The 27,178-nt window shown below is 42.3% G+C and overlaps 1 protein-coding gene across 2 annotated transcripts in view; it reads right to left on the bottom strand.

Annotated features, from left to right (window-relative positions):
• rabgap1l (RAB GTPase activating protein 1-like) overlaps positions 1-27,178 on the bottom strand; it is a 258,076-nt gene that overhangs the window by 43,127 nt on the left and 187,771 nt on the right. The window contains exons 18-19 of one of the 2 annotated variants that reach the window (XM_061883477.1): positions 13,807-13,848; positions 3,161-3,289 (exon numbers count right to left, since the gene is read on the bottom strand). In XM_061883477.1, the coding sequence (XP_061739461.1) occupies positions 3,161-3,289; positions 13,807-13,848 (171 nt within the window). Of the gene's footprint in view, positions 1-3,160; positions 3,290-5,327; positions 6,770-13,806; positions 13,849-27,178 lie in introns of those variants that run through there. The other variant, XM_061883478.1, reaches the window with a different exon arrangement.

Below are 27,178 nucleotides of genomic sequence, written 5' to 3' on the forward strand. Positions count from 1 at the left end.
GTGGGTTCCCTCCGGGTACTCCGGCTTCCTCCCACTTCCAAAGACATGCACCTGGGGATAGGTTGATTGGCAACACTAAATTGGCCCTAGTGTGTGAATATTAGTGTGAATGTTGTCTGTCTATCTGTGTTGGCCCTGCGATGAGGTGGCGACTTGTCCAGGGTGTACCCCGCCTTCCGCCCGATTGTAGCTGAGATAGGCGCCAGCGCCCCCCGTGACCCCAAAAGGGAATAAGCGGTAGAAAATGGATGGATGGATGAAAACATTTGGGTTGACATCAAAAGATGAATACAAGACAAGAGATCATCATTTCAGCTTTTATTTCCAGGTATTTACATCTGGATCTAATACACAACTTAGAAGATAGCATACCAAAACATTTTTAGGTGAGCAAAAATATTGGTACATATAAACTTAAAATATATTAAAGTGAATAAGATGTAATATTTAGTTGCAAATCCTTTACAATCTATAAGTGCATCAAGCCTCTGAGCCATTGACATCAACAAACTTTTGCATTCTTCTTTTGTGATGCTTTTCCAGGCTTTCACCGCAGCCTCTTTCAGTTGTTGTTTGTTTTGGGGGTTACTCCCTTTATTCAGCCGGTAAAATGCATGCTCTATTGGGTTTAAGTCTTAAGACTGACTTGGCTCATCTAAAACCTTCCACTTCTTTCCCCTGATCAACTACTTTCTTGTTTTAGCTCGTTATCTTGCTGCATGTTGAAGGGTCTCCCAATCAGCATCTTTCTTTAAATTAGCAGACAAAATGTTTTTGTAGACTTCTGAGTTCATTTTACTGCAGCCATCATGTTTTACATCATCAATGAAGATGACGTTCCAGAAGAAGCCATGCAAGCCCAAGCCATGACATTAGGTGTCACAGATGAGCTATGTTTGGGATCAGGAGCTTTTCCTTCTCCAAATGTTTACCTTTCCATCACTTTGGAAGAAGTTCATCTTTGTCTCATCAGTCCATAAAACTTGTTCCCAGAATTTTTGAGACTTATCGCTGATCTTTTTTGCAAATTCCAGCCTGGCTTTCCTATTCTTCTTGCTAATGAGTGGTTTGCATCTTCTGGTGTAGCCTCTGTACTTCTGTTCATGAAGTCTTCTGCCAACAGTAGATTGTGATACCTTCACTCCTGCCCTCTGGAGGTTGTTGCTGTTGTCACTAACCATTTTTTAAGGGTCTTTCTTTATGACTCTCACAATGTTTCTGTCATCAACACCTGATGTTTTCCTTGGTCTACCTGTTCGACATCTGTTGCTTAGTGCACCAGTGGATTCTTTCTTCTTCAGAACATTCCAAATGGTTGTACTGGCTATGGCCAATGTTTGTACAATGGCTCTGATTGATTGTCCATCTTCTCTCAGATGCACAATTGCTTCTTTTTCACCCATAGACAGCTCTCTGCTTTTCATGTTGGTTCCACCTCTAAATGCACTCTGCACAGGCAAAACCTATCCTACCCAATGTGAAACTGAGCTCTCATGAAAAATGGGTAGGTTCAAACAAAAGGTGCTGTCTTCTAAGTTGTGTATCAGATCCAGATGTAAATACCAGGAAATAAAAGCTGAAATGTTGATATCTTATCCCATATTCATCTTTTAATGTCAAACCCAAATGTTTTCAGCCTACAACAAAAATAAACAAATTGGACTCACTGTTCCAATACTTTTGGAGGGCATGTAAATGTCAATATATATATTTCTTCAATAACCCAGAAAATGCTGTAGCTTAGTTTTGTTTGGAAATAATGTAGATAGTCTATTTGTCAATTAAATTCCCTATATACCATGCCAAAGAAACTACAACATTGCATTTAATTTGCGAGCATGGATTTTTTTGATAGAGAAACATTTTTTCTCATTTGTATCCTTTTTCCTCAGCCTCTCATTCTGAACAACTTGGTCCATATGAGCTCGCCCACAAGGAATATTGTATTTTAAAAGTGGAAGGGTCAACTGTCTAAAAGTAAACTGTTAAAAAAAGATCTTTTAAGAGGACAGATATTTCAGAGAATGCACTTTGAGGAGTGCAAACTACAACGATGTGTTTGATATGCTAATGATATCTTTACAGATATGATATATTTCCTTACAAAATGCTCAATAACATTACATGCAATCTATTAATGTTGCCGAACACGCAGGCAAACATATTCATCAGAAGGTTTAATGTGTGCATCAGTGCTATAATGACTGCAGGAAACTGTCAAACCAAATAGATAAAAAGGAAGGCTTAAAGGTGTGTACACAATACATGCAGTACAGAGGAATAAACTACAAGTACTGTATGAAGTAGTATAGTGCTTTTTTTTTCTGCATTTATTAATACTTGTGTAATGAAATGCAGTGTTGAAGCCAACCACGATACTTCTTATTGCTCAATATCGCATAAGAGAATCAAAATGCTACTAAAAGCACCAGAGATAAACTTGACACAGTGCAGAATGTCCCGCACTGAGAGAAGCACAACAACAAGCTTCTAAGGAACATCTAGAAAAATGCCTTAAATGTAAAATATCAAACCGACTGTAGGATCAAGGAGAACACTGGAGTCACTAAGAAGAGACAGGAAAAAGGGTGGAGGTAGTTATCAATTCCATCTTTTTCTGCCAACTATTTCCTTCCTTTATCACTCTTAACACACACATACACGAATACACACACACATACACACATTAGATACATTCTGTACTAGTTTGGGTCTCTGGTGACCTCGGTAAATTCCCTAAATGCCAGCAGCCTCATTAAAGTCAACAGGAGGATGATAACATGCTTGTGTGCTGGCATGTAAAGGAATTTCAATCAACAGCCTGTACGAAAATTGTAACCACCATCCATGAAAGCCACATTTTATCAGATAAAATTGGAATCAGATCAATGACACGGCAGAATATTCAAAAAAGACAAATAAAAGTCAAAACGACATAATGCTTCTTTTGTACTCTAAAATGACCAATTGTTAGTTAATATGAAAACTCAACCAAGTGTTTGCAAAAGGTTTTTGATGAAATGGTCAACTGTTCAGAACGCACCTATACCAATATTATGTGCAACCCTCCTCTCCTTTATTAATAGTTAAACATTGTCTGGGTTGAAATCAATACATGCCTAGGAAGAACAGTGAGTGCAAAGACTTAGAGATTTCAAACCTTTATGTTGCAGGCCTGTTCCATCAGCCTTCGGGCATTCTCCGCAGCTCTGTAGCGCTTGGGGAGCTGAACTCTGAAGAATTTGAGAGCCCCTTCAAAGTCCGCTTGCAAGAGATCCTCTTTGGACGTCTGAAGGGAGATATAAGGGGTCAAGGGGAAGGACAGGGAACTATTATATAAAATGTAATTCAGGTTTGTTACGACCTATCGCTGCACCCAAAATCATTCAACTCCTGTGGTCAAGTGCATTTATTTATGAAATGTACATTTAACTTTCAATAGATGGCCAATTTGTTTTAACCCTTAAAATTGACTGTACACTTACCAAGGATCCAAAAGGAATCCACTCATAAGTGTCATTGGTCAGCAATAAATCTTTTTTTTTTTTACTTTTAATGCCTGAAATATCTTACATCTTCAGATCTATTAATGTAAATAATTTATTATTACTATTTATGTAATTTTTTATGGCTTTTTTTTATAACAAAAAGTAAATTGCAGAGTGTTACAACCTTGACTAGGTCAATTGATTTTGAAACCGTACAAAAGTACAGAAAACATTTAATTTTTACAGTGCCTATTCAGAGCAAAAGCAGGCAGGACTTGGTTGAGTTTACACTTGTCTTTTATATCTACCTGCCGTGTTATATATATTTTATATATAACTCCCCAAAATCATTTGTATTGCATGTCAGCGCTTAAATGGCAATTTAAAGAAATGAGGAACTCTCCTGAAGGAATTAATAAAGTACTATCTATCTATCTATCTATCTATTTATCTAACTCACTCATGTTGCTCATGGTTTTCTGTCGCCATCTCTTGGTTAAGGGGGGAAATTACACCAAATCAATATATATATATATTTTTTCATTGGCAAGAATGAGATTCAATTAGTTTTCATGGAAAAAGCATAGCAAAATACCAGGAATACATCCATCCATATTCGGGGTCGCTGGAGCCTATCTTAGCTGCATTCGGGCGGAAGGCGGTATACACCCTCATCGCAGGGCCAACACAGATGGACAGGCAACATTCACACTCACATTCAACACAATTTGGTAAAAATAACAGTTATAATGGGAGGCAATGGGGCCTAAATGGCTTTAAAGAGAAAGTGTGTATACTTTATATTGATGTTCTATTTGCAATCAAAAACACAATGCAATTTTGTAAAAAAAAAAAAAAAAAAAAAAAAAAAAAACTAGTGAAAACCCCCTTGCCATATTTCAGACAGCTCACCCTAATTGAACAATATCACATAAGTAACACATGTAATGCCAGTTTTGGGTGCTATGAGGTTGTACAGGGTTTGAAAATACAGCAGTGACTGTAACATTAAATGTGTTGAATATAAGATCGTTTTTCTTGTGTTGATTTATTGCTGTCTACTGTGAGTTTATAAACAAATTTGAGAGGGTTGAATAACTTTGAGTGCTGTAGCTTTTCAAGTTTTATATGTAATTTTTCCCTGCCCCAATAGCTTTGTAATAACTGTCCTGTACAAATGTATGAACTAAAAATAAACCAAAACATCTGATAAACAATTTTTTCCCAATGTGAGCACTCTGATTCACCAGAGGTCTCCTCATCAGTATTCCTTATTTTAATTAATTGCACATTACATCCAAAAAACTAAAATCCCTGGAATTGGGAGTGAGACTATTGTGAGACAGCCCTTAAACTTGCTAAATTTAACACATGAGCAATGCTGCACTGGTTGGGAAAAAACTGAACAAACCATTCAACATTATAGCTGTATACCTTTGGAAAACACGGCACATCATCTTTCAACAACATTGATATCCGTAATATTGGTCCATTAGGATGAAACTTTAAGATCATGGGTGATATGTGAAGCAATGTGCTAAATGAAACATCAATACCACCATCGAGTGGGGTAAGGATTTGATGACATGAGAAGTTGTTAAAGATTACTGTAGGTCAATGGACCAACCCTTTTCATAATTGGCTTACGGAACTGTATAAGAAGACAATGAAAGGCTGAGGTCACACATTTACCAGAGTCAAGAAAAATGACTTTGGGTCACGTTATACATACACAAATATGGTATGCAGTGGAAAAGAAAGAAGCCGATTGGGATGCATTCCAAAGCCATCCCTCTGTAAACTCCATTAAAATTAAAGATTCCCAGGCCCAACTCTCACCGCCAGTAGCTTGGGGACAAAGAGTCGATGTCCCATGCCAAGGAGACCCATCACTTTGCAGAAGGAGTCTTCTGAGGCCTGACTGCTTTGGGCCTCTTCTTCTGGTGTTCCCTCTCCATCCTCCACTGCCCTTCGTACTGCTGGAAGTTGCAGAGATGGTGTCAGGGCCGGGAGAGGCGGAGGAGGAGAGGGCAAAGGGGAGGGTGGAGGAGACAGCAGCGAGGCAGGAGAAAGCAAGGGAGAGGGGACGTCCCGCTTTGGGGCTAGGGTGGCGTCTGACTCCAGCATGACGTCCGAAAGGTTCCAATGAGTTCGCCTGGTTTAGAGGACACAGATGTTATCCCGGAGGAGTCTGACTGATGGAGTTGTGGTGGGCGAAGACACTGCGCTACAAGGCCAGAGGGTGGCTTGACAACATCCACAAGCACAGCCCGGCATCAAACGCTTGCAATGCTAAGACTGAGTCTTCATCTTACAACCATCGTCACAGCCCAGAAATGACCATCAGTTGCACCAAAGTCAAATCATTTGGAATGAATGCTGTGGGTTGCATAACGCTGTCTTCCACCTGCCGGACTGACTTTGAAAGCCACTCTTAACTTGCTGCACCAAACTCTCCTAACAGTTGCAATCCAGTACGTTGTTGCTAGGCAACAAAGCTGCTCAACACGTGGAATGCTGCTCGGGCAATATGGATAGGAACTCCGCCTTGTTCTTTTTTTCCCTTTGTCACTAGACTTCAAAATGGACAAAAATCCTCGTAAGTAAGCATGACTGAAGCTTGAATGGCACACCTAGTTGATTATAATTGACGGCACTAATTCTATCATTAGAACCCCTGTTCAGACACAGGAGAAACTGGATTGAGATCACTTTTTGTGGCAGTATGGCACCAGTTTGTCTACAGCACACATTCTAAGCAGCACTGTAGGACAATAAAACGTTCGAGAGGAGGTAGAAAACATGTAAACAGGTCCAGAAAACAGTCCGATGCTTTTCCATTAGCAGCAGCAGCAGATTCTTCAGATGGAAAGTCACTTTGAGAGACTAAATGGATGCACGCAGTAGGCTTGAGCCATCAGGAGCAATTGTTCTGGTGAGCAGCTCGGGCGAGGCAAAAAAGGGAAAAAGGGAGAAAGAAAACACACAGTTTGCAGACCGCTGCTTCTCTCGCCATCACGCTCATTTTGTGATGCTAACTGCTAATGGCTAGCGCCGTTGCAGTCCGGTTCCATCTGAGCTAGCATGTTGCAAAAATAAATATCCAGCAGATGACTAAAACACAGGGAGGCAGAGGCTCTGAGTCGCAGCGTGGACACAGAACGGATAACTGCAGGGAGATGTTTCAAGTACGCATCCAGGGTATGGAAGGATGTGAAAAAGAAAAAGAAAAAGATGCACTCCTTTATATCCAGTTAGCCAACACTACACCTTATGTTCCGGTAGTGAAGAGTGATGTGGATGATGACAGTAAAGCAAGGGAGGGCGGGAGCTGGCACAGATGGAGGGAGGAGGATGAGAGTGGAGGGGAGAATATGATGGCGGGAGGAGGGGGCCCTGGGATAGAATGTCGTCATGGCTGGCCAATAGGAGGCTGGTAGTGGAATCCTCACATTATCATTCCTTCCCCATCGTCAGTGTTGAATCCAACACGTCGCTCTTTCTGACACAGCATACATTATTGCTGTAATTTTGAGCGTACAACTGTTTTATAATGAGAAAGAAAATATATATATATTTTATTTTATTGTAAGTAATTTATTTAAATAAAACATGTGTTGAATTTGTATACAGTGGGGCAAAAAAGTATTTAGTCAGCCACCAGGGATTCACATTGTAGGAATTTTAAAGAATTTATTTGTAAATTATGATGGAAAATAAGTATTTGGTCCACCATTCAAAGCTCTCATTGATGGAAGGAGGTTTTGGCTAAAAATCTCACGATACATGGCCCCATTCATTCTTTCCTTAACACGGACCAATCGTCCTGTCCCCTAAGCAGAAAAACAGCTCCAAAGCATGATGTTTCCACCCCCATGCTTCACAGTAGGTGTGGTGTTCATGGGATGCAACTCAGTATTCTTCTTCCTCCAAACACGACAAGTTGAGTTTATACCAAAATGGATACATGAATGATACAGCAGATGATTGGGAGAATGTCATGTGGTCAGATGAAACAAAAGTAAAACTTTTTGGTATAAACTCATCTCGTCGTGTTTGGAGGAAGAACAATACGGAGTTGCATCCCAAGAACACCATACCTACTGTTAAGCATGGAGGTGGAAACATCATGCTTTGGAGCTGTTTTTCTGCTTAGGGGACAGGACGATTGGTCCGTGTTAAGGAAAGAATGAATGGGGCCATGTATCGTGAGATTTTGAGCCAAAACCTCCTTCCATCAGTGAGAGCTTTGAATGGTTGACCAAATACTTATTTTCCACCATCATTTAGAAATAAATTCCTTAAAATTCCTATAATGTGAATTTCTGGATTTTTTTAATCACATTCTGTCTCTCACAGTTAAAGTGTACCTATGATGAAAATTACAGACCTCTGTCATCATTTTAAGTGGGAGAACTTGCACAATCGGTGGCTGACTAAATACTTTTTTGCCCCACTGTACATGTATATTTTTTTATTTGATATTGTTATCATAATAAATATAATTAATCAAACATTCATAGTATGAGGCGACAGAGCTGATATAAATAATACGCTATAATATGCTTTTAAACCACATTAATATTAAAATTGTACTTTTACATGGACTGTAGTAGTTCAGTAACCACATAAAAAGTGGTGCATGGTTCAAATGTAGTTCTCAATTTTTTTGTACTTGTAGTAGACTTTCTGCTAACGTATAGTAACAAACACTGGTTAGGTGGAAAACATTGCATGTTAAATTTAAAATTACTCTATAAAACGCCAACTGGTGCAAGAAATGAGCCATGCTGATGGAAAAATAAGTGCAGAGCATGTCAGCGCTACACATAACATACAAAGTGTAGAGTAAAGGAAGACCGTGCAAAAGAAAACCAGCAGGATTCAGAGTTTGAGATTCTGAACAGAAAATATTTTTTTTGCAATGCCCTCTATAAGATAGATATTTTTTTGAGCAAAACAGACAGTTTGAAAAACACATCTCACACTAAGGAATGAATTGTAAATACGGGTGATTTGTCTGAGTCATAGCCTATTCCCTAAGTTCTATCCTGGATACATTATTTTATAAAGTGGTGGCATACATAAAGATAGCAAATGAAGCATCAACATGCATTATGACAATCATGCTAGCACAAATCGATGATGCCAGCAACCACAAGAAGATCTGGTATCACAACAAACAGGAATTCGATAGCAATCTCTTTAGGCAGCTACACCATAAAGTGGTTCTCTTCAAAGTCAGTGTCTGTCACTCGCAAAACTGCAGCAATCAGCAGCAATCAGCAGCAAAAGGCAGACACAATTATTAACAAATCCTTGGTGAACACAGTTGTACATTTAATTCATTCAGCAATGCAAAAGAAATCCTCATGCAGAGTTGATACAGACCATAGAGTACTGTATTCTTCGGACTATAAGTCACAGTTTTTATCATAGTTTGGCCGGAGGTGCGACATATACTCCAGAGCGACTTATGTGTGAAATTATTAACACATTACCATAAAATATCAAATAATATTATTGATCTAATTCGCGGAAGAGACGAAGAAAATCTCAGCAATCGTCACATACACGTCAGCAAACGTCACATACACGCCAACCAATAAGAATTCGGCGGGGGAGGGTCATGGCAGAAGTGTATTGTGGGTCATGGAATGCTAACTGCTATATGCTATATGCAACTGCCGTAGCTATTAATATATGGATCATTTCATCGTTGGTGGTAACTTATAAAAACTGAAAAGGACTGAACAAAAATGGCCCCGAAAAGGAAATCATGTACTGCAGATTACACAATGTCAAAAATAATATTATTTATCTCATTCGTGAAAGAGACTAAGAGAATGTCAGCAATCGTCACATACATGTCAACCAATAAGAATTCAGCGGGGGAGGGTGATGGCAGAAGTGTATTGTAGAAGTGCATTGTAGGTCATGGAACGCTAACTGCTAACTGCTATATGCTACTGCCGTAGCTATTACAATAGATCATTTCATCGTTGGCGGTAATTTATAAAAACTGAGAAGGGCTGAACAAAAATTGGACCGAAAAGGAAATTACGTATTGCAGATTACAAACTGGACGTAGTGAAATAAGCAGCAGAAAACAACAAGAGGAAGCGGCGCATACCTTTGGAGTTGGCAGAGTTGTTTAGAAGCGACATCGAGGAAGAAGATTTTATCGGATTTATCGATTAGGAGTGACAGATAGTTTGTTAAACGTATAGCATGTTCTATATGTTATAGTTATTAGAGTGACTCTTACCATAATATGTTACGTTAACATACCAGGCACAGGCTCAGTTGGTTATGCGTCATATAACGTACACTTATTCAGCCTGTTGTTTCACTATTCTTTATTTATTTTAAATTGCCTTTCAAATGTCTATTTTTGGTGTTGGATTTTATCAAATACATTTCCCCCAAAAATGCGACTTATACTCCAGTGCGACGTATATATGTTTTTTTTCCTTTCTTTATTATGCATTTTCGGCCGGTGCGACTTATACTCCGGAGCAATTTATAATCGGAAAAGTACGGTATTTGACAAAAGGCAGCTTATGACTAAGTGGTTGTGTAAAATTTATAAAACATGTCCTCACTTTTTGGCTGAAAATACCAAATTATTCCAGTACAATTCTTCACTGCTTTTCTTCAATTAAATGTAATTCTTTAATGATGACTGCTTGACGATAGAATCCATCCATCCATCCATCATCTTCCGCTTATCCGAGGTCGGGTCGCGGGGGCAGCAGCCTAAGCAGGGAAGCCCAGACTTCCCTCTCACCACCAGCCACTTCGTCTAGCTCTTCCCGGGGGATCCCGAGGCGTTCCCAGGCCAGCCGGGAGACATAGTCTTCCCAACGTGTCCTTGGTCTTCCCCGTGGCCTCCTGCCGACTGGACGTGCCCTAAACACCTCCCTAGGGAGGCGTTCGGGTGGCATCCTGACCAGATGCCCGAGCCACCTCATCTGGCTCCTCTCGATGTGGAGAAGCAGCGGCTTTACTTTGAGTTCCTCCCGGATGGCAGAGCTTCTCACCCTATCTCTAAGGGAGAGCCTCGCCACCCGGCGGAGGAAACTCATTTCGGCCGCTTGTACCCGTGATCTTATCCTTTCGGTCATGACCCTAAGCTCATGACCATAGGTGAGGATGGGAACGTAGATCGACCGGTAAATTGAGAGCTTTGCCTTCCGGCTTAGCTCCTTCTTCCATACAATGGATCGATACAACGTTCGCATTACTGAAGACGCCGCACCGATCCGCCTGTCGATCTCACGATCCACTCTTCCCCCACTCGTGAACAAGACTCCTAGGTACTTGAACTCCTCCACTTGGGGCAGGGTCTCCTCCCCAACCCGGAGATGGGACTCCACCCTTTTCCGGGCGAGAACCATGGACTCGGACTTGGAGGTGCTGATTCTCATTCCGGTCGCTTCACACTCGGCTGCGAACCGATCCAGTGAGAGCTGAAGATCCCGGCCAGATGAAGCCATCAGGACCACATCATCTGCAAAAAGCAGAGACCTAATCCCGCGGCCACCAAACCGGAACCCCTCAACGCCTTGACTGCGCCTAGAGATTCTGTCCATAAAAGTTATGAACAGAATCGGTGACAAAGGACAGCCTTGCCGGAGTCGAACCCTCACTGGAAACGTGTCCGACTTACTGCCAGCAATGCGGACCAAGCTCTGACACTGATCATACAGGGAGCGGACCGCCACAATAAGACAGTCCGGTACCCCATACTCTCTGAGCACTCCCCACAGGACTTCCCGAGGGACACGGTCGAATGCCTTCTCCAAGTCCACAAAGCACATGTAGACTGGTTGGGCAAACTCCCATGCACCCTCAAGAACCCTGCCGAGAGTAAATAGCTGGTCCACAGTTCCACGACCAGGACGAAAACCACACTGTTCCTCCTGGATCCGAGGTTCAACTATCCGGCGTAGCCTCCTCTCCAGTACACCTGAATAAACCTTACCGGGAAGGCTGAGGAGTGTGATCCCACGATAGTTGGAACACACCCTCCGGTCCCCCTTCTTGAAGAGAGGGACCACCACCCCGGTCTGCCAATCCAGAGGTACCGCCCCCGATGTCCACGCGATGCTGCAGAGTCTTGTCAACCAAAACAGCCCCACAGCATCCAGAGCCTTAAGGAATTCCGGGCGGATCTCATCCACCCCCGGGGCCTTGCCGCCGAGGAGCTTTTTGACTACCTCAGCAACCTCAGCCCCAGAAATAGGAGAGCCCACCACAGATTCCCCAGGCACCGCTTCCTCAAAGCTCCTCTCTGAGCTGCTACCTTACCGTGGTAGAGGAGTTTGCGTGTCCCAATGATCCTAGGAGCTATGTTGTCTGGGGGCTTTCATGCCCCCTGGTAGGGTCTCCCAGGACAAACAGGTCCTAGGTGAGTGATCAGACAAAGAGCAGCTCAAAGACTTCTATGGAATTACAACAAAATGAACTCAGATTTCCCTTGCTCGGACGCGGGTCACCGGGGCCCCGCTCTGGAGCCAAGCCCGGAGTTGGGGCACGATGGCGAGCGCCTGGTGGCTGGGCCAGTTCCCATGGGGCCCGGCCGGGCACAGCCCGAAGAGGCAACGTGGGTCATCCCTCCAATGGGCTCACCACTCATAAGAGGGGCCATAGAGGTCGGGTGCATTGTGAGCTGGGCGACAGCCGAAGGCAGGGCACTTGGCGGTCCGATCCTCGGCTACAGAAGCTAGCTCTTGGGACGTGGAATGTCACCTCACTGGGGGGAAAGGAGCCTGAGCTAGTGCGCGAGGTAGAGAAGTTTCGGCTGGATATAGTCGGACTCACCTCGACGCACAGCAAGGGCTCTGGAACCAGTTCTCTCGAGAGGGACTGGACTCTCTTCCACTCTGGCGTTGCCGGCAGTGAGAGGCGACGGGCTGGGGTGGCAATTCTCGTTGCCCCCCGGCTCAAAGCTTGCACGTTGGAGTTCAACCCAGTGGATGAGAGGGTAGCTTCCCTCCGCCTTCGGGTGGGGGTACGGGTCCCGACTGTTGTTTGTGCTTACGCACCAAACAGCAGTTCAGAGTACCCACCCTTTTTGGGAACACTCGAGGAAGTACTGAAAAGTGCTACCCCGGGCGATTCCCTTGTCCTACTGAGGGACTTCAACGCTCATGTTGGCAACGACAGTGAAACCTGGAGAGGCGTGATTGGGAAGAATGGTCGCGCGGATCTAAACCCGAGTGGTGTTTTGTTATTGGACTTTTGTGCTCGTCACGGATTGTCCATAACGAACACCATGTTCAAACATAAGGGTGTCCATATGTGCACTTGGCAACAGGACACCCTAGGCCGCAGTTCCATGATCGACTTTGTAGTTGTGTCATCGGATTTGCGGCCTCATGTTTTGGACACTCGGGTGAAGAGAGGGGCGGAGCTTTCTACCGATCACCACTTGGTGGTGAGTTGGCTGCGATGGTGGGGGAGGATGCCGGACAGACCTGGCAGGCCCAAGCGCATTGTGAGGGTCTGCTGGGAACGTCTGGCAGAGTTTCCTGTCAGAGAGTTTCAATTCACACCTCCGGGAGAACTTTGAACATGTCACGAGGGAGGTGCGGGACATTGAGTCCGAGTGGACCATGTTCCGAACCTCTATTGTCGAGGCAGCTGATTGGAGCTGTGGCCGCAAGGTTGTTGGTGCCTGTCGTGGCGGTAATCCCAGAACCCGTTGGTGGACACCAGCAGTGAGGGATGCCGTCAAGCTGAAGAAGGAGTCCTATCGGGTTCTTTTGGCTCATAGGACTCCGGAGGCAGTGGACGGGTACCGACGGGCCAAGCGGTGTGCAGCTTTAGCGGTCGCGGAGGCAAAAACTCGGACATGGGAAGAGTTCGGGGAAGCCATGGAAAACGACTTCCGGACGGCTTCAAAGCGATTCTGGACCACCATACGCCGCCACAGGAAGGGGAAGCAGTGCACTATCAACACCGTGTATGGTGCAGATGGTGTTCTGCTGACTTCGACTGCGGATGTTGTGGATCGGTGGAAGGAATACTTCAAAGATCTCCTCAATCCCACCAACACGTCTTCCTTTGAGGAAGCGGTGCCTGGGGAATCTGACGATAGAATGTTGCTTTCAAATGGTCAAACCTTTTTGAGTACATTTTAGTAAATCCCCATTGTAATTAGTCAAGAGGAAATGAAAGGACGGACGTTTACATAACCTAAATACAGTGAAAAACAATAACTGATTGATACTATGTTTGGTTGTTTTTTTGGATACTGGTATTTTTTGGTTTAAAATTGAGGATGTGTGAGTTCATGAGTTAAGCTACTCACCTTGAGTAAGGCCAGGGCTACATTGAAGATGATGTTCAAACCCTGAAACACACAGGATCATTTAATAAATAACAGAATATGTTGTCAAACTCAGATAAAAAACAGTCAGAAGACGGATTAGTTAGCCTAAAAGTTTGAGGGAGGTTCAATTAAATTCCTTAATGGTACTGTATACCCACACACCCACTATTTAAACAGCTAAACTTGTTGAAATTGGCAGAGCACAATATTCAAAAAATGATGTACAAAGCATGTAAAAAAAATATATATACCAAACAACATTCAAAACACATTTGTAAAAAGAGAAAGTTATTACAACCTAAAAATATACCTTGTTTTAAGAACCATTTATTTCTACTCCTTTTCATTCATGATTAATTCTAATGCTGTATCAATTATTTTCATTTGATATCGAGTGAATGAAAAAAAAATAGAAACAGCGCATACAGTTAAACTTTGCAAACTTTTTTGTAGGTTTATGATCGGAAAAAAAAAAAAAACATGACTTTAATAGTTCAGTTAATAATAGTCAACGCGGTATAGCTCGGTTGGTAGAGTGGCCGTGCCAGCAACTTGAGGGTTGCAGGTTCGAGTCCCGCTTCCGCCATCCTAGTCACTGCCGTTGTGTCCTTGGGCAAGACACTTTACCCACCTGCTCCCAGTGCCACCCACACTGGTTTAAATGTAACTTAGATATTGGGTTTCACTATGTAAAGCGCTTTGAGTCACTTGAGAAAAGCGCTATATAAATATAATTCACTTTACTTCACTATGAAATGCACCGGAGGACATTGTAATCCAACACACCCAATACTTATATACAGGTGCTGTCATGATCTGCCTGACAGTTTTTGGGTTGTTTTCCCGTGTTTAGTGTTTTTCCTGGCTCGCATGCTTATCTGTGTTACACTTCCTGTTTTAGTTATGACTTGCAGTGACCACCACTGTTTCTGAGTGATGTTCTCTATAACTTGCCTCTTGATTATTGATCAGGGTACTCACCTGCCTCTGATCACTAATCGGGGGTTTAACTGTCAGTGTCTCCTTCCTTGCGACACTGGTTTGTTTGTCTGTTGTGACCAATGTTTATGGCAGGGGTCGGGAACCTTTTTCGCTGAGAGAGCCATGAAAGCCAAATATTTTAAAATGTATTTCCGTGAGAGCCATATAATATTTTTTAACACTGAATACAACTAAATGGGTGCATTTTTAAGTAAGACCAACATTTTTAGAGTATAATAAGTCCCTTATTCTTTTTAATAAAATTGTTATTCTAAAGTTAACCAATGATAAATATAATACTTCTTACCATTAATGCGACATCTTGAACAGGTGCGATAGAAAACGGATGGTTGGATTAAAATGGATGAAAATGTTTTATAATTTGAACGTTATTTTTAAAACTGTGATTACCAGCGGAATTATTCATTACTTATCATGTTAAGCAATGTCAGCTAAGATTTATCTGAAAGGCAGATGCAGTCATCAAAAGAGCCACATCTGGCTCTAGAGCCATAGGTTCCCTACCCCTGGTTTATGGTGTGCCGTTTGGGTCTTTTTCTCCATTAAACCTCCTTATTACATGCACGTCACTTCCTCTCTTTGCATCCTGCGGTCATACTTGCCAACCCTCCCGGATTTTCCGTGAGATTCCCAAAATTCAGCGCCTCACCCGAAAACCTCCCATAAGAAATTTTCTCCCGAAAATCTCCCGAAATTCAGCCGGAGCTGGAGGCCACGCCCCCTCCAGCTCCATGCGGACATGAGTGGGGACAGCCTGTTTTCACGTCCGCTTTTTTGTTATATAAACAGCTTGCCTGCCCAATCACATTACAACATCTACAGATTTTAATAAAAAACTGCACACACAAGGAGACCAAGCAGAAGAACGAGGAAGCTACAGCCATGGCGACGACGTCTGTAATAGAGTGATGTTGTCTGTTACCATCTCCGGGTGAATGTTGGCTATAGCGTCATGGGGTTGCTTTTTGATTAGCCAACGATTAACGTGGTGTTGCGCACCTGACGGCAAGTGAGGAAGTCTGTTCCGATTCCTGAAGCCCACGTATTTGATAGGTGCCGTATGAAATTCAACTATTTATTTTATTTATATATATAATAAAATAAATATATATAGCTAGAATTCACTGAAAGTCAAGTATTTCATATATATGTAATATATATGAAATACTCGAGTTGGTGAATTGGCTGTAAATATACTCCTCCCCTCTTAACCACGCCCCCCGCCCCAACCATGCCTCCGCCCCACACCCGACCACGCCCCCCCAGGTTGGCAAGTATGCCTGCAGTCCTGCCAATTACAACACGCAACTTCCTGACAGGTACATCTCCATATACGGCTTTTAAAGGTTCATTCATTGCAGTAGTTCAACTAAAGATGTGAAACTCATATACAAAGTAAAATATCTCAATAACATTGTATTCATTTCCTAATAATGTGGATGATAAACCTCTGAATGCATCTATCCATCCATTTTCTATTTACCTGACTCTCGCCAGATCCTTGTAGTTCGCTGAGCTCCACACAAGGATCTGGGCAAGAAGGCAATGCAAACTCCTTCAAGATAGCAAATTATAATGAACCAATCACGAGATTTCATAAATGTGACATAGAGCCGAAGCCACTGTTTGATTCAACAACAATGCCGGCACGCAACGAGGAGTCGTGTGCTGACATTGATTCTGCTACTCCAACGGTTTTGTCGAATCTGACATTGCTGCGTTGTTTCAGTAAAAGTTCTCTAACTTTTTGCTCTGTTGTTATCCAATATGTCAGCTGTTCTGTTTTGGATTTCCCAGTGTCGCTGTCATCAGCATCACGGGTTGATTTTGATGTGAGTGGTTGAAGAAGCACGTCATTCAAATGACGTAAAAGTGGTTTATCCAATCACATACAATGATTTGTTCACAAGGCCCCGCCTTCTGAAATACATGGAGAAGTCCCAGATCTGTGTGTGGAGCTCAGCGAACTACAAGGATCTGGCGAGAGTCAGGTTAATTTTCTATACCGCTGACTGTCACTTTGGTCGCAGATAACTCCAAATTCAATATCTTCTCAAATTTGAAAACGTGTAAAAGAAATATCTACTGGTTCACGCTTTTATCAAACAACAAACCTTAAAAATTAAAATAGGCTTTAAATTGCCTCTTTGTCTTAGTTAAATAAATTCTGCTCAGTGTTCCAATTCACTAAGAACGACTCACAAATGACTCGCAACTGAAAATCGGTTTTTATCATAAAAAAAAAAAGGCAGTTGAAAAGATTAAACTTGTTTGCCAACTTCACATCTCTACCAGGCAATAGAAAACAGACCCACTTTTGGGTCGCAACCCACCTGTTAAAGATCAGTAAAAAAACTGCTTGCTATTCGAATTTGTTGTTACATTCAATCCTAAACCAATATGATTATGAAGTGAATTGTTGATATATTGTTTGTTTTATTCTATTCTATAGATTAGATTTTACTTATTTTGTTGTTTTTATTATCTTATTTTATTTTATAATTGATTTTATTATTGTATCTAATGTTATCAAAAATGCTTTAAATTGAATTACTTCCTATTGTTTATTTTATGTGCAGCAGTCTGGAAAAGAAACTGGATTGGATTACGTTTGGGGTAGAATGTGACAGATGAAGAAAACGTTGAGCTGATGCCAGCTCTGCACAGGAACACCCACGTCTCCTTGGTCTCTGTGATGAGTCCACATGGCAACACAGAGCTAAAAATATCCTGGCCTCACTAAAAATAAAGAACAGGAGGGAGGGGGGGGTTTCTGTCTTCACACACTGGTACACACATAGGCCTTAAGATGGCGCTACAGTGCTGAGTGAGGATTGAAGAGTTTTGTCTGGGAGTGAAATAGATTTTTATACGGACAGGGGGCATAAGAAGGTGGTGATCACAGACTGGGAAAGGGACAAGGCAGATTAGTGGAGGAATGTAAAGGAAGTGGACACTACTCACAAAAAGGCTTTTGATGCGCACTTAATCTGATCATGTCTAAACTAACACGGATCTCAATGGCAAGGTACATGTGTATATACAGTATACAAGTACATGTATATGTGTATACATATATATATATATATGCGTACATATATACACATGCATATATAAATACACATATATACTGTATATATGTGTATATATATATATATATATATATATATATATATATATATATATATACATACATCCATTTATATATGCATACATACATACATACACACACATAATATATACGTACATTCGCATATATACATATACATACATACATATATACATACATATGTGTATATATATATATATACATATATATGTATGCACACACGCACACACACATATAGTATATATCAAACTCTAATTAAAGGCATTCAGTTTTCATTTTTGTAATTTTTTCCAATGATTCGGTGAAACCCCTAGCTCTTTGGCCATTAGCCTCTGAAAATTGCTTGAACCCGAGCTAACCACTAGGTACTGTTATCAATTGCTTTTGTAGATCACACACACCAACTCTTTGTCAGAGAACAGCAAATTGTGCACCAAGTTCAAGGGGAACTGCACATTTTCTTGGAAAGATGTCTATCATTCACAATCCTTATGTAAGACAAGCACACGTGTTTTTCTTCACCTGGTACTTGCCGTATAATACAAATTAGAATGCATAAAAAAAAGAAAGAACTTTGTGTTCTTGTCTTACATAAGGACTGTGAATGATAGGCAAAATTCCAGAAAAAGTTCAGTTCCCCATGAACAGAATATTAAATTAAGCATTTTAGCTTCACTCATAATAAAAATATCCCTATTTTTTTTAGCAGTAATGTATTAAATGTTGCAAACTAACTTATTTCCATACAGTGTTCTCCTACACCCCCCCCGCCCCCCCCCCCCGCCCATGTTGAGTAAATGTAAAGCTGTTTGACATTTTCACATTCAATAAGTTGCTAGGTATGAAAACGAAAGTCTTTTTGCAGTCTGAAATGTCTAAAGTCATTTGGTCAAGTGTCCAGTTCAAGCATTTTACACTTGCAGACATTTTTCAATGGATAGCAGCCAGGTCAGTCAGGTGGCTAAGTTGCTTCCTTCCGTATGCTGTGACTGTAACAAAGCATGCATCATGTGACATTGCTGGGGAATCGGCAGGGATGCCACTGAACAACTCAAGGGCATGAATTGCCCCCGAGCCTTCTGCAATAACAAAGGCTTAACAATGTATAAAGAAACCTTGTGATGGCACGGAAGATAACATGAATTATTAAAGAAAAATATTAATACAGTGGAACATCTATATATAAAACACCCCTTAGGTCATACAACTTGAGGTTCTACCAGGTAAATAGTTCTCCAAATTTGTGCAAATAGTTAAAATACCCTTAAAGGCCTACTGAAACCCACTACTACCGACCACGCAGTCTGATAGTTTATATATCAATGATGAAATCTTAACATTGCAACACTTGCCAATACGGCCTTTTTAGCTTAGTAAATTGCAATTTTAAATTTCACGCAAAGAAGCCTGTTGAAAACGTCGGTATGATAACGCGTGCGTGTGACGTCTCGGATTGTAGCGGACATTTTTTCCAGCCCGATCCAAACTATAAGTAATCTGCTTTAATCGCATAATTACACAGTATTCTGGACATCTGTGTTGCTAAATCTTTTGCAATTTGTTCAATTAATAATGGAGAAGTCAAAGAAGAAAGATGTAGGTGGGAAGCGGTGTATTGCAGCTGCCTTTAGCAACACAAACAGAGTCCGTGTTTACTTGTTTACATTCCTGAAGGTGAAGCTTTACGATGCAACAGAGCGGTCAAGCAAACATGGTTCCCGACCACATGTCAACCGGCAGGTTTGGTGAGAAAATTGTGGTAATAAGTCGGCTCTTACCATAGACATGAACAGAGCTTACGTCCTCCTGCAGCTGCGGACTCTCTTACCTCCTCCCAACGGAGACACTGGCGGTCACCACACCCGTGGCCACACCCCTCCGACTTTCAGGTACCATATAATCTCACTAAAACACTAGTAACACAATAAGCAGATAATGGATTTTCCAGAATTATCCTAGTAAATGTGTCTAATATCTGAATCGCTCCCACTGCCCTCGCCTTTTTTTCTTCTTCTAGTCCTTCACTCTGACAGGTACCGACAGGCCAAGCGGTGTGCAGCTTAAGCGGTCGCGGAGGCAAAAACTCGGACATGGGAGGAGTTCGGGGAAGCCATGGAAAACGACTTCCGGACGGCTTCGAAGCGATTCTGGACCACCGTCCGCCGCCTCAGGAAGGGGAAGCAGTGCACTATCAACACCGTGTATGGTGCGGATGGTGTTCTGCTGACCTCAACTGCGGATGTTGTGGATAGGTGGAAGGAATACTTCGAAGACCTCCTCAATCCCACCAACACGTCTTCCTATGAGGAAGCAGTGCCTGGGGAATCTGTGGTGGACTCTCCTATTTCTGGGGCTGAGGTCGCTGAGGTAGTTAAAAAGCACCTCGGTGGCAAGGCCCAAGGGGTGGACGAGATCCGCCCGGAGTTCCTTAAGGCTCTGGATGCTGTGGGGCTGTCTTGGTTGACAAGACTCTGCAGCATCGCGTGGACATCAGGGGCGGTATCTCTGGATTGGCAGACCGGGGTGGTGGTTCCTCTCTTTAAGAAGGGGGACCGGAGGGTGTGTTCCAACTATCGTGGGATCACACTCCTCAGCCTTCCCGGTAAGGTTTATTCAGGTGTACTGGAGAGGAGGCTACGTCGGATAGTCGAACCTCGGATTCAGGAGGAACAGTGTGGTTTTCGTCCTGGTCGTGGAACTGTGGACCAGCTCTATACTCTCGGCAGGGTTCTTGAGGGTGCATGGGAGTTTGCCCAACCAGTCTACATGTGCTTTGTGGACTTGGAGAAGGCATTCGACCGTGTCCCTCGGGAAGTCCTGTGAGGAGTGCTCAGAGAGTATGGGGTATCGGACTGTCTTATTGTGGCGGTCCGTTCCCTGTACGATCAGTGCCAGAGCTTGGTCCGCATTGCCGGCAGTAAGTCGAACACATTTCCAGTGAGGGTTGGACTCTGCCAAGGCTGTCCTTTGTCACCGATTCTGTTCATAACTTTTATGGACAGAATTTCTAGGCGCAGTCAAGGCGTTGAGGGGTTCCGGTTTGGTAACCGCAGGATTAGGTCTCTGCTTTTTGCAGATGATGTGGTCCTGATGGCTTCATCTGACCGGGATCTTCAGCTCTCGCTGGATCGGTTCGCAGCCGAGTGTGAAGCGACCGGAGTGAGAATCAGCACCTCCAAGTCCGAGTCCATGGTTCTCGCCCGGAAAAGGGTGGAGTGCCATCTACGGGTTGGGGAGGAGACCCTGCCCCAAGTGGAGGAGTTCAAGTACCTAGGAGTCTTGTTCACGAGTGAGGGAAGAGTGGATCGTGAGATCGACAGGCAGATCGGTGCGGCGTCTTCAGTAATGCGGACGTTGTACCGATCCGTTGTGGTGAAGAAGGAGCTGAGCCAGAAGGCAAAGCTCTCAATTTACCGGTCGATCTACGTTCCCATCCTCACCTATGGTCATGAGCTTTGGGTCATGACCGAAAGGATAAGATCACGGGTACAAGCGGCCGAAATGAGTTTCCTCCGCCGTGTGGCGGGGCTCTCCCTTAGAGATAGGGTGAGAAGCTCTGCCATCCGGGAGGGACTCAAAGTAAAGCCGCTGCTCCTTCACATCGAGAGGAGCCAGATGAGGTGGTTCGGGCATCTGGTCAGGATGCCACCCGAACGCCTCTCTAGGGAGGTGTTTAGGGCACGTCCAACCGGTAGGAGGCCACGGGGAAGACCCAGGACACGTTGGGAAGACTATGTCTCCCGGCTGGCCTGGGAACACCTCGGGATACCCCGGGAAGAGCTAGACGAAGTGGCTGGGGAGAGGGAAGTCTGGGTTTCCTTGCTTAGGCTGTTGCCCCCGCGACTCGACCTCGGATAAGCGGAAGATGATGGATGGATGGATGGATGGATAGTCCTTCACTCTCACTATCCTCATCCACAAATCTTTCATCCTGGCTCAAATTAATGGGGAAATCGTTGCTTTCTCCAACCGAATTGTTCTCGCTGCTGGTGGCTATGATTGTAAACAATGTGAGGATGTGAGGAGCTCCACAACCCGTGACGTCAAGCGCACATCGTCTGCTATTTCCGGTACAGGCAAGGCTTTTTTATTAGCGACCAAAAGTTGCGAACTATATCGTCGATGTTCCTTCCTGAATCCTTTCAGCAAAAATATGTCAATATCACGAAATGATCAAGTATGACACATAGAATGGACCTGCTATCCCCGTTTAAATAAGAAAATCTCATTTCAGTAGGCCTTTAATGCAGAATGTCACGCTACATCATGGGAACGGCGTGGCGCGGTTGGGAGAGTGGCTGTGCCAGCAACCTGAGGGTTCCTGGTTCGATCCCCACCTTCAACCAATCTCGTCACGTCCGTTGTGCCCATGAGCAAGACACTTCACCCCTGCTCCCGATGAGTCATGGTTACGGCCTTGCATGGCAGCTCCTACCATCAGTGTGTGAATGTGTGTGTGAATGTGGAAATCGTGTCAAAGCGCTTTGAGTACCTTGAAGGTAGAAAAGCGCTATACAAGTATAACCCATTTACCATCTCTTTGCCTACACATTTTTTTATAGTTAGACAATATTGTTGGTGTATCAGATGGATTTTTTTTTTACCATAAATAACATAAAGTCTATCTAACATATTGTCTGACTACAGTAAAATGTAAAAAGTACATACATAAGAACACATAATGAACCTCTTTGAGCATCATCATTGCATATATTAGTGGTTCTCAAATGGGGGTACGCGTACCCCTGGGGGTACTTGAAGGTATGACAAGGGGTAAGTGAGATTTTTTTTTAAATATTCTAAAAATAGCAACAATTCAAAAATCCTTTATAAATATATTTATTGAATAATACTTCAACAAAATATGAATGTAAGTTCATAAACTGTGAAAAGAAATGCAAGTATGCAAAATTCAGTGTTGACAGCTAGATTTTTGTGGACATGTTCCATAAATATTGATGTTAAAGATTTCTTTTTTGTGAAGAAATGTTTAGAATTAAGTTCATGAATCCAGATGGATCTCTATTACAATCCCCAAAGAGTGCTTTTTAAGTTGATGTGTAGAAAGTCTATGTGTAGAAATCTTTATTTATAATTGAATCACTTGTTTCTTTTTCAACAAGTTTTTAGTTATTTTTATATCTTTTTTCCCTAATAGTTCAAGAAAGACCACTACAAATGAGCAATATTTTGCACTGTTATACAATTTAATAAATCAGAAACTGATGACATAGTGATGTATTTTACTTCTTTATCTCTTTTTTTCAACAAAAAATGCTCTGCTCTGCTTAGGGGGTACTTGAATTTTAAAAAATGTTCACAGGGGGTACATCACTGAAAAATGGTTGAGAACCACTGATCTAAGCCACAAGGACGTGTTTTAAATGTTGCTTTTACCTTTAAAATCATATCAATATAGTTGTTACTGTCTTGCTGGTAAATGTTTTTTGATGGTAACAGTTTGAACCTGGAGCAGGTTGTTACTATTTCCAACAGTGGTGACTGAGCAAAAAATAGAGAGAATGAAAACACAGTTAGGAACAGAAGTAGAGAAAATGATGCATGAGGAGAACAGCTGTCAAGAGTAGCAGGAGATGAGAATGAAAGTTTAACGAACAGATTCTTATCATGCGCCTCATTGGCTGAGAAAAACCTGGGAAGCTTCTTATTGTTCTGCAGGAGGCCCGTGGGAGAGCAGGAAATAGGGTGGAATAGAAGAAGAATGAATAGGAAAATATAGGGAAGGTAGGTTGAAAGCAAAGCAGAGGACAGGCAAGAGAATGCACGGGCACTTTGGAGCAAAGTATACATAATGACGTTTTGAAATTTTCACAAACCAAAAAAATTCATATTGGTGTGTACTTCTGGGTCATTCCACACAATCATGCCAATAAATACAATGTATACGTGCACAATCAGATTAACTGTAAAATGTATATTTGATGAGTGCATCAATTACATTCCTTTGTTGAATATTTGTAATGTGATTATTGTCAACATGCTATTTGGCAGCATACATGCTTCACGGTGGCAGAGGGGTTAGTGCGTCTGCCTCACAATACGAAGGTACTGAGTAGTCCTGGGTTTAATCCCAGGCTCGGATCTTTCTGTGTGGAGTTTGCATGTCCTCCCCGTGAATGTGTGGGTTCCCTCCGGGTACTCCGGCTTCCTCCCACTTCCAAAGACATGCACCTGGGGATAGGTTGATTGGCAACACTAAAATGGACCTAGTGTGTGAATGTGAGTGTGAATGTTGTCTGTCAGTACCATTTTGAGACGGCGTGGCGCAGTGGAAGAGTGGCCGTGCGCAACCCGAGGGACGCTGGTTCAATCCCCACATAGTATCCCAACTCGTCACGTCCGTTGTGTCCTGAGTAAGAGACTTCACCCTTGCTCCTGATGGGTGCTTGTTAGCGCCTTGCATGGCAGCTCCCTCCATCAGTGTGTGAATGTGTGTGTGAATGTGTAAATGTGGAAGTAGTGTCAAAGCGCTTTGAGTACCTTGAAGGTAGAAAAGCGCTATAGTACAACCCATTTATCATTTATTTAACACTAAATTGGCCCTACTGTGTGAGTGTGAATGTTGTCTGTCTATCTGTGTGGCCCTGCGATGAGGTGGCGACTTGTCCAGGGTGTACACCGCCTTCCGCCCGATTGTAGCTGAGATAGGCACCAGCGCCCCCCGTGACACCAAAAGGGACAAGCGGTAGAAAATGGATGGATGAAATGGACTTATGCTGTCTTTAAGTTTAATTTAAGTGGTAATTGTTCTTTTGCGACACCTAGCAATCACAATAATTCATTAAGCTTACCCCGCAATAAATTGAATGATGCGGACAGATTTGTTACTAAATATTTTCTAACGCGCTTCTGCCTTGGAAATGTTATATCTGTAAGTAATATTGAACTATAATTATTTCATACTTGTTTATATTGACATATGTAATGTTTTAGACTCCAACATTGTTCAATTAAGGACACTTGTATGTCTAGCTTGTGTTCTTGGCTGTTGTGTAGCTGCAAGCTCCTAGAAGCATATATAGCCTACCATGTTTGACTTTTGCATATAACTTGACTAAAATACAAGAAAAGACCAACATGATGTGTTTATAAATTGGACATTTTACATGCAAGCAAATACCCATCCATTTTCTACTGTTTGTCCCTTTGCGGGTCGCGGGGGATGCTGGAGCCTATCCAAGCTGCATTCAGGCGGTAGGCGGGTTACACCCTGGACAAGTCGCCACCTCATCACAGGGCCAACACAGATAGACAGACAACATTCACACTCACATTCACACACTAGGTTCAATTTAGTGTTGCCAATCAACCTATCCCCAGGTACATGTCTTTGGAGGTCGGAGGAAGCCACCGATATTTTTTTTTTGCTGAGACCGGACCAATATTCAATATAAATATCGGATCGGGACACCGCTAAAGTATATTATCAGAGTTGAAAATAGACATAAATTTACGTTTATTTTGACAGTCAAAACAAGCAAATTTGATTTGATGGAAATTACAGTGTTCCTGTAATTCATCGTTTTAATGTGTTAAAATTGACTACCAGGAAAAAAGTATTTTATAACATGAGGAACGCAACCCACCTATATCGTAAAACAAGGTGAGAGTAAAATTGTCACCAAAAAAGAATATCCAAGCTATTGGACAAACATTTTTAACACTTTGTCTGTGATCACTGGAGGAAGGATTGACCCAAATCCTTTAAGTGGACTATTTTGGAAGGCACCCAAATCATCTACCCTTAACAAATCCTCAGAAAATCTTGTACCATTTACTATTTTGTTGGCTAGAAGCCTCACTGTGTTAAATTGGAAGGCAGCAGCGCCTCCTTGCCACACCCGCTGGATTAAAGATGTTTTTATTTTCTCAAATTTGAAAGGATTATGCTGGTTGTTCTGCAAAGTTTCAAGAACTGTGGGGTGTCTTTCTGAGATATGTAGGAGGAACTGATCTCCGAATTAACCCTGATTGAATGACAATTGAAATGTGGGTGGTTGATGAGCCTTTTCTGTGCTTGTGGGTTGTTATCTCTCTCTATGGCCATTCAAGAATGCATCGTCGTTTATCTTACATTTATTTAATTATATATTTTATTGTATTTATCTAAACAGCATTTGATGCATGTTTGGCAATTCCTGTCAACTATATGAGTCTAAAACCCAATTAACAAATGTTTAAAAAAAAGTTGCCATTTAAAAATAAACACACAAATAAATAAAAAGGACTGCGATGAGGTGGCGACTTGTCCATGGGGTACGCCGCCTTCCGCCCGATTGTAGCTCAGATAGGCACCAGCGCCCCCTGGGACACCAAAGGGAATAAGCGGTAGAAAATGGATGGATGCATAAATAAAAAGGAATATTCCCTGGGATGCTTCTTTTTATTAAGTGAGATAAGGTGTCTCATTGGAGAGAAACAGTAATCTAAATCTCTTTGATGACACTATGAATAATTATAGGCATTAGCTGCAATATTAAAGAACTGTTGAGGATCAGGAGTGATTGGAAGGGTTTGTTATGATCCCTCACACTGATGAATTGAGCTAGACACAACTACTTAACCTGTGTATATGAATGCGTATGGCCGGGCTAGACAAAAAAATGTACTTGTATATCTTCTTCAGAACCAGCGTCCTCTGCAGTGGACATTTGTTTGTGGTCTACTTCTTTGGTCAGAGTTAAAAAAATAGTACTGTTATGCAAAAGACAATGTCCAATGCTGAGGACGCTGGTTCTCAGGAGGATACGACTACACCAAAAATAATATTAACAGCCCAGTAACAAACAATTGACTTTCAAATCTTTCGAGAAATCAGTTTCAGAACAAGAGTATGCAATTGTAATGTATTTAAGTCTATGATCTTATCAACCTAAAAGCCTTATATGTGCATCTTTATTGATTAGACACCAAGGGGAGATTAAATCAAAGGGCAAAGTGCATACAATATGGATTAGTACTGATGGTGCTGTAGCTGTGCCTTCTACTTATGGCCATTGACACCTGCTGAGTATGATCCAACCAACTCCATCCCTCCTGTCCTTTTTTCTTTCATCCCTTTGTGTTAGTAATTTATACCAACTACACACACTAACCTCAGCCCAATCTACCGTAACCTTTATTGAGTGTTTTCTGCCTTTCCACTTTCTGTTCACCTTCAAAAAAACCCAACCATCCCTTGAACCTCTCCTAGGACTTGCATTATATTACAGTGCAGTG

This window comes from Nerophis ophidion, linkage group LG22 (assembly GCF_033978795.1).
Source record: "Nerophis ophidion isolate RoL-2023_Sa linkage group LG22, RoL_Noph_v1.0, whole genome shotgun sequence".
In the NCBI taxonomy this organism is placed as follows: domain Eukaryota; kingdom Metazoa; phylum Chordata; class Actinopteri; order Syngnathiformes; family Syngnathidae; genus Nerophis; species Nerophis ophidion.